We start from the raw sequence: 8419 nt of genomic DNA, 5'->3' as shown, positions 1-8419 counted from the left end.
CTGTCGCCCTTAGGCTCCCTGGCCAAGCCCACGTCTCCCTTGGCTTTCCCCACAGCGCTTCGCCCGGCCGCCAGCCAATCCTGGGCTCCAGTTTTGGGATAGACCCGCCCACCTGAGCCGGGGGCGGAATCTGGTTCCTAATGTAACGTCACTTCCGGCGGACCCGGAAGCGCTGTTTTGATCGGCCGTTGCTTGGAGTTTGAAGTCGTGATGGGACCCAACCCAGAGTAGCCCGTCAGGTGGCCCGTGAGCCCAACGATCGACTCCGGGTGAGCGAGAAAGAACGCCCGGCGACTTTGGGGGTCCAGGTGGACGAATCCCGGCTGCGTTAGTCTGTCTCTCGTGCTGGAGTCGCCTCAGGGAGAGGACCCGCCTCGGCGCTCGGGGCCTGGGACCTTGCCTGGCCCTTCTGGCGCATCCGGTCCTTGGCCTCTGACACCGCTTGCAGCGAGGCCCAGCGCTGGGCCACTTCTCTGCCCGTCGCTTTTTCCCTCCTCCTCTCGTCTCTGATGTGGAGAAACCGATCCTGATCCCCACCCCCACCCCATGGAGAAGTTTGGGATGAATTTCGGGAGCGGCCCCAGCAAGAAGGAGCTGCTGGAGACCATCGAGAGCCAGAAGAAACAGCTCCTCCAGTACCAGGCACGCCTCAAGGATGTGGTCCGAGCCTACAAAAGCCTCCTGAAGGAGAAGGAGGCGCTGGAGGCCAGCGTCAAGGTGCTGTCCGTCTCCCACGAGGCCGATCTGGGCCTCGCAGGGGGCCCGCCCCCGGCTCTCCTCTTCCCGGACGCCGTGGATGACCGGTGCTCCACGCACAGCGAGGACAGCACCGGCACCGCCACCAGCTTGGAGACCACGGCCAGCCTGACCAGCATCAAGGGTGAGTTTGGGGGAGAAGAGCCCCGGGGCCCAGCACCTCCGAAGTCTGAAGAGGCCAGTGGGTCGGAGAGTGGCGTGAGCAGTAGCAGTGGGGACGGGCCGCCAGGGCCTGCGGACGTGGACAAACGGCTGCAGCAGCTCAAGACTCAGTTGGCTACTCTGACCAGCTCGCTGGCAACCGTCACCCAGGAGAAGTCCCGCATGGAGGCGTCTTACCTGGCTGACAAGAAGAAGATGAAACAGGACTTAGAGGATGCTGGGAGAAAGGCAGAGGAGGAGAGGGGCCGTCTAGAGGGAGAATTGAAGGGTCTACAGGAGCAAATTGCAGAAACCAAAGCCCGGCTTATTACTCAACAGCACGACCGGGCCCAGGAGCAGAGCGACCATGCCTTGATGCTGCGGGAACTCCAGAAACTGCTGCAGGAGGAAAGAACACAACGCCAGGACTTGGAGCTGAGGCTGGAGGAGACCAGAGAAGCTCTGGCAGGTCGAGCCTTTGCAGCAGATCAGATGCAGGGGTTTGAACTGCAGACCAAGCAGCTGAACCAGGAGGTAGAAGACCTGAAAGGTGAGCTGCAGGCACTTCGGGACAAGAAGAATCAGCCAGATCCCCGGCTCCAGGAGCTTCAGGAAGAGGCCATCTGCCTGAAGAGTCATTTCCAGGCCCAGTTACAGCAGGAAATGAGGAAGGTAAATATCTGGAGTTCTTTCAGGTGTTAATCTTGTGAACCTACAGTGGGAAATACTTAGTTTTGTTTGCTTGTTAGTTTGTTTCCCCATCAGTAGGGATAGTCACATTTTTATAGGTTTTTGGGTCACACCTGATGATGTTCTATTCTTATTCCTGGCTTTGTGCTCAAAAGTGACAGGCGGTGGTCAGGGAACCATATGGGATGCCAAGGATTGAAGCTGGGTTGGCTACGTGCAAGGCAAATGCCCTATCCACTGTATTATTACACTGGCTCCAAGGGAATAAGTTCACTTTTGATGTGAGTCCAAAAGTTCCACTTGTTGAGTTCTGGGAAATACAGTGTGTGGTCTTTATTGAGAGTGTGCTTCCAAAAGGATGAGTTTCTGAGTATAGACTGGGTCAGAGCCAGACAGCTCTTTATTTCTAAGCATTAACACTAGCTCACTAGCTGTGCTCTGTGAAGCAGCCTACATAGTGACAACTGTGCTGTCAAACGTAGTGTTTAATACTACTACTATAATTATTTTAGCAATGTGTAGTCCTAGAGTTAAATACCTTTCTATGGGAAGAGATGCTTGCCTGCCAAATATAGGGTGGCAGAAAAGCAGGCAAAGGGAAGTGTCTTCAGAAGACAGTTCTCTTGTCATTGTTTGCAAACAAGAGTCGCTGCATCATTTATAATGGTGTGCTGCTTATTTTACAATCCCTCCGTTCCAAGTAGAGATCCAAGACAGTTTTGAATCTCTAGAAATACTGAGAGTGAAAAGAATGTCAGATAGGCCTGAGAGGTGGCTAAGAGGGCTGGAGCAGGGGTCTCAAACTTGCGGCCTGCGGGCCGTTTGTGGCCCTCTGTACATTTTTGTGGTCCACGGCCGGCCTTCAAATATTGCAGTATTCCCGATTATTCGCTTACCGAATAATCGCAATAAAAATCGCATTAGTAAGAAAAAAATCGCATTAAACATTTGCATACCCCGAGCAGTTCCCTTCTGGGTATGCAAATGTTTAATGCGATTTTTTGTGATTTTTTTTTCTTACTAATGCGATTTTTTTATTGCGAATATTCGGTAAGCGAAATCCCTTATGCGGCCCTGCCTCACCCTGACTTTGCTTCCTGCGGCCCCCAGGTAAATTGAGTTTGAGACCTCTGGGCTAGAGTTTGATCTCTAGCACCACATGGTTTGCTAAACATCGACAATGTGGCTCAAAAACAAAACAGAAAGTTAGATGATTTCTTGATAGGATTAGGAGATACAGGACATTAGGGTAGTGTTTTTTTTTTTTTTTTTCTTTTTCTTTTTCTTCTAGGTTTTGGGCCATACCCAATAGTGCGCAGGACCTACCCCTGACCCTGACTTCAAGTCTGATCTCTCCCAGTGTTGCTTGGGAGGACCATATGTAATGTGGGGATGAAACCTGGGTTCACTACATGCAAGACAAATGCCTTACCTGCTGTACTATCAGAGCCCAAAGTAGTATTTCTTGATATCTGAGCTGGCCTGATAAAGTTCTGAGGCAGAACACTGGAAGATACCCAAAGGAGATTAATATTGCTTGGGATAATGGTGTGTCTGGGAGCTGACCCAAACAGGAACTTTTGTGGTGCCTGAATCAATAGAAAAGTTTTTGGTGTTGTGGGCTAGAGAGATACCACAACGATGGGGTGTTTGTCTTGCATGCTGCAGATCTAGTTTGATTCCTAGCATCCTGGGGTCGATTTCTGAATGCAGAGCCAGGAGTGGTCCCTGAGTGCCGCTTGATGTGGCTCCAAAACCGATCAATCAATCAATAAAGTAAAAAAATTAAAAGAAAGAGCCTTGGTGACTTTTCTTCCAGGCCATTCTGTTCTTGAGTTCCTTTGCTCTCTTTCTTGCCATTTGGCCTGTTTGGATGCTTTTCTTTCTTTTGCAGACTGCCCTTGTAGAGGATCAGCTCCACCGGCTGTCTCAGGTAGAAGAGCAGAGGGTGGCTTCCCTAGAGAATCAGATCTCTGAGCTGTCTGAACTTCTAGGCACCTATGAGAAAGGCAAGCATAAGGACCAGTTGACCATCCAGAAGCTGAAAGAACGCATCCTGCAGCTGGACTTGGAGAACAAAACGCTGGCTCTTGCCGCCTCTAGTCGCTCTCCACTGGACAGCCACGGAGATGAGTCTAGTCTGGATGTTAATGTCCTGAAGGACAAGATGGAGAAGCTGAAGAGGCTGCTGCAGGTGGCAGCCCGGAAAAGCCAGGTGACTTTTGATGTGGAGAAAGTCTGTGACCTAGAGATCATGCCCAGCTCTGAGGCTGCCGACGGTGAGAAGGCCACTTCACTCTACTACCAGCAGGAGCTGAAACAGCTGAAGGAAGAGTTTGAGAGGTACAAGCTGAGGGCCCAGGTGGTCCTCAAGAGCAAGAACACCAAAGATGGGAACCTGGCAAAGGAGCTGGAGGATGCCCAGGAGCAGCTGGCAGAGCTGAAGGAGAAGTATATCTCCTTGCGGCTGTCCTGCGACGAGCTGGAGCGCCAGCACCAGCGGGAGACCGAGGACTGGAAGCAGGAGCAGGCCCGACTGCAGCAGCTGCATCGGCAGAAACTGGAGCGGAGCCAGCTGGACTTCAGGGAGCGCACCCTGAAACTGGAGGAGGAGCTGCACAAGCAACGGGACCGCACCCTGGCTGTGCTCGCTGAGAAGGACCTGGAGCTGGAGCAGCTGCGTGCTGTGGCCCTGTCCTCGAGCTTGTCGGGACGCAGAAGCCCTGTGGGCAGTGGGGGTCCTGGGGACCTGGTGGAGACTGCTTCTATGGATAGCTTGACCCAAGCCCTGCAGCTTGCCGCTGCTAATGAGCCCACATTCTTCTTGTATGCTGAGCAGCTGGCACGCAAGGAGGTGGAGATCAGCTCACTGAGGAAGCAGAAACACAGGCTGGAGGTGGAAGTACGGCAGCTGCACGACCGGCTCCTGGAGGAGGGGGAGCAGCATCGGGAGGAGGTTGGAGCCCTACAAAGCCACATTGAAAAGAATATCCGGGACCAGAGCCGGGAGGGTGCTAATCTGGAGTACCTCAAAAACATCATTTATCGCTTCCTCACCCTGCCAGACTCCCTGGGTCGCCAGCAGACACTCACCGCCATCCTGACCATCTTGCACTTCAGTCCAGAGGAGAAACAAGTGATCATGCGGCTCCCGGCTGGCGGTAGCTGGTGGCCTTCCAGCAAGAGATGATGTTTTCCCAACCTCTGGAAATCTTTCTGTGCTGCTTTTGTGAGAAGGGACGAGAAGGGACAGGCTCTGGCTTCCTGTCTTCTCTGCTTCTGCTCCTCCATAGGCATTGTTGTCTTCAATGGAATTGAAGGAATTGGAATCGGGAGGAGCCTTCAGTGTGGAGAGGGATTTTCTGCTAAATGCCAATAATGCCACTTTCTTCTGGGGCCCAGAAATGCTGAAGTTGGTCAGCATCTTTGGGGTGTATGTGAGTGAGAGGCAGTGGAGGGAAAGGGGCAGATTGAAGGGAATAAAGAAGGCAGTCTTCTAAGACTTTTCTAAGACTCTTAGGCTCCTGGTGCCAAACTGGGAGTGACTTTGACTCCAAAGGGAGTTCGGCTAATTTCTAGATATTATCAATGACTGGCTCCTCATTTCACACAACTCAGTCTGGTCTGTGGTTGCCCCAATTTTCTGGGGATGAAAATCCAGGCTGGCTAAGGGCTAGGCAGGATGATATCAAGGCCTCTGGTTTTTAGGGCCAAGAACAGGAAGTTCATTCTGGGAAAGGGAACACAAAGTGTATGGATAAAGTACTCCTGTCACCTACTGAATTGGTCCTGGGTATTGGTTATTTTAGGGGGTTCTCCCCAGTGACCTGATTTGGGCTTGGATAGGATCATACTAGATCTGTTATATTTATCCCTTATATTTGTCCTCGCTATACCTATCTGCTTAAACTTGACCTAAGAGTACAAGTGAATGACTTTCTTTTCCTTGATGTTGAGCTTCCATGAAGGAAAAGCTGCTTGTGGAGAGGAAATCCATTCAGAAGCACTCACCGTACCTGAATACTAAGCATTAATTCCAAAGATTGGGTCTCTCCTGACCCCCAGATGTTTGAGCATAGGTACCAGGATAAGGAGGAAGATTTGCTATAGAGGATTCCTAAAAGGGAAGTGGTTGAAAGGAAATATTGATCTGAGCTGAGGCAGGCTATGGTTATGTAGGGGGCTCATTTGTATGTATTCTGGGAAGTCTTGCATTTCTGCATCCAAAGTATTCCAGGGCAATTGGCCCACTCCCTTAGGGAGGGACCTGAATTACCATCAATGGTTACCATCTTCCCCATGTGTGTTTGATCTTTTTTATCTTCCTTGGGATTGGTTGTAATTTGGTTTCAAAGAGATTGTCTGCTTTGACTCTCTAAGAAGGAGGGACTGAGAAGAATGGGTGTAGATGGCATTTCATGTATTTCCTTTCCCCCCATCTGCTTTTTTTTTTTTTTTTTTTTTGGTTGTAGAGATTTTTAACCTTAATGGGACTAGTAGGTATCTTTCTGTTATTTCATCATAAAGATCTGTTTTAGGAGGCTTGGGGTGCAGATAATTTGATTAAAGGTTCTGATCTGGAGAGTGGGTGATCTGGCCTTTGTACAGTGAGCAGACTTAATGGAACAGAAGTGCTGTGTTCTTCACATGAGAATCACATAAACCATGAGGTCATTAAATCGGAACAATTTGGCCTACTTGAATGCGCTTCCTTCCTGGTATACCAGGATATAACGGAGCATGAATGGAAGTGGTAAGTGAGAAGGATAAAAACCAATCATTGTACAAATCTATGAGCTGGTCTAGGCCATCAATACTACGATGCTTTAAATGGCCTTTCATCTGAAATGTGTATGTGTCTGTGGGAAATAAGTCACACTGGGAAAATCTTTCTCTTGGGTTCAGGGAAGAGATATCAAATTTCCACATTTAACTGCCTTGTTTGGGCGGATAGTCCCCCCCAGCAATGCCAGCAGATGGTGTGGGCTGCCCAGGGATACTCAGTCCTACTGTGTGGAGTGGTTGGTTAAAGCTTGGGCCTAGGGCCAGAGAGATAGTACAGTGAGTAAGACACTTGCCTTTCATGCAGCCAATTCAGGTTTGATCTCTGGCATGCCATATGGTCCCCAAACACCACCAGAAAGTGTTTCCTGAGTCAGAGCAAGGAATAACCCTGAATACCACCAGGCATGGCGTAAAAAAAAAAAAAAAAAAGGCAAAAAACAAAACCTGGGCCCAACTTTTGTGGTGATGGGGGGGTATATTAACTTTATACATCAATACCATGAATATTAACACTGTTGTAACCATGTTACTTAAATTACAATGAAATAAAACAAAAAAACAAAATTTGGGCCAAGCAATGTGGTCCTGGAGACATTTGCCTCCTTCCCTGTGCCCTCCCCAGTGGTAGTGGGGTATGCAGGAGACCATGCAGTGGTGGAGCTTAAACTCAGGACCTCCATGTGCCAAGTATGGGCTCCAGCCCTTTTATTTACACTATTCCTCCAGCCCCCTAAATGTAGAACACTTGATGCTTGTAGCTATTAAATGGTCTCTGACAGAATAGAAAGGATCCATAGTCATGTCTGCTTTCTTAGGAGCAGACTACTCTTGTGGTTTTGATTTTTGAGAAGATACCAAAGAACAAAGAAGGAGTTTGCTTTTTACTGGTCATTCTAAGTGTTGAGATATTCATGAGCTTTTGACTGTTCCCACAGGAAACTAAAAGACATTCTTGCCCTTAAGGTCACTTTTGAACCTAGAAAAAAATATATGTAGAGAAAAAAGCCCAAGTTCAGAATCCTTTCTTTTTCCTCCATTTCCCAAATAAGTTTTCCAACTCACTTAAGACTCTGAAGAAAGGGGAGGGAGAGAAATCAGAAAAAATAATCATTTTCTTTAGGCCCTGCTCCCTGGATGCCAGAAGTCTGTGAGGTGTGTCAATCAGGTAATGAGACTGAATCTTGGTTTATTTAGCTATAAACTCCTATGTCAGAGGAGATGGTCATGAAGAAATAGAAGAAGAAAAGTGGTGGTGGGAAGGCAGGCTGATGACTGCACAGGGTTTCTGCATTTCTTTGATCCTCTCCTATACCATAAGACCTGAGGAGTACCTATGTTAATTGATTGTGCCTTAGATGTTGCTAAGTTTTTCTGATACCCAGAATCCTTACCTTATCTGTGGAGCTGGCTCTACAAGACTGTAACCTTATTAAGTGCCAGAACCATATTGAATCATTTTATACCCATTGTATTGGTTCCCCCCCCCCCCGCAAAATAGTATTAGTATAATTTTACTATACTTATACCAATAGGTTGGTATAGTTATCCAAGGTCATGTACATGGGGCCAGAGTGATAGCACAGTGGGTAGGGTATTTGCCTTTCAAGTGGTCAATCCGGGTTTGATCCCTGGCATCCCATGTATTCCCCAAGACTGCTAGGAGCAATTTCTAGTCACAGAATGATTTCTTAGCACTGTTGGGTGTGGTCCAAAAACCCAAACCAAAATCAAACAAAATAACATGATCACATAACTAGTAGAGCTCTGAACCAGTCTGATTTAGCCTCAGAAATTCCCTTTGTCTTCTGAACTTGGGAGGGTTGTCTCCTTCTGAACTTGTCTTCATAGGTGCAGTAATGAAGACACCCATTCCCAGACTGGTGTAGGTAGAAGTGGAGAGAAAAGTCTGACTACAAAGTGCTGCCAAACCAAGTTTGAACCAACTGAACAGGCAACATTGGTTCTCAGGAAAAGCCCTAAACCAACTCTTCACTCAGCTTCTAGATAACTTTGTTTTTAGAACTTGTGGTATTTTAGGACTCAGATT

At 48.4% G+C, this 8419-nt stretch overlaps 1 protein-coding gene across 1 annotated transcript; it reads left to right on the top strand.

Moving 5' to 3' along the window:
* The first annotated feature begins 546 nt into the window (after nt 1–546).
* On the top strand, nt 547–5047 carry GCC1 (GRIP and coiled-coil domain containing 1). Its single transcript, XM_049774380.1, has 2 exons — nt 547–1569; nt 3482–5047. The coding sequence occupies exons 1-2, from the start codon at nt 547–549 to the stop codon at nt 4775–4777; spliced, it is 2319 nt and encodes a 772-aa protein (XP_049630337.1). The 3' UTR covers nt 4778–5047.
* Nucleotides 5048–8419: the final 3372 nt, after the last annotated feature.

Source organism: Suncus etruscus, chromosome 1, assembly GCF_024139225.1.
Source record: "Suncus etruscus isolate mSunEtr1 chromosome 1, mSunEtr1.pri.cur, whole genome shotgun sequence".
Classification (NCBI taxonomy): Eukaryota; Metazoa; Chordata; class Mammalia; order Eulipotyphla; family Soricidae; genus Suncus; species Suncus etruscus.
This window is presented reverse-complemented; position numbering and strand designations above follow the sequence as displayed.

Coding starts and splice junctions, on each gene's coding strand:
- GCC1 (XM_049774380.1), top strand. CDS start 547: ATGGAGAAGTTTGGGATGAATTTCGGGAGCGGCCCCAGCAAGAAGGAG. Junction 1,570..3,481: donor TACAGCAGGAAATGAGGAAG/GTAAATATCTGG, acceptor TTTCTTTTGCAG/ACTGCCCTTGTAGAGGATCA.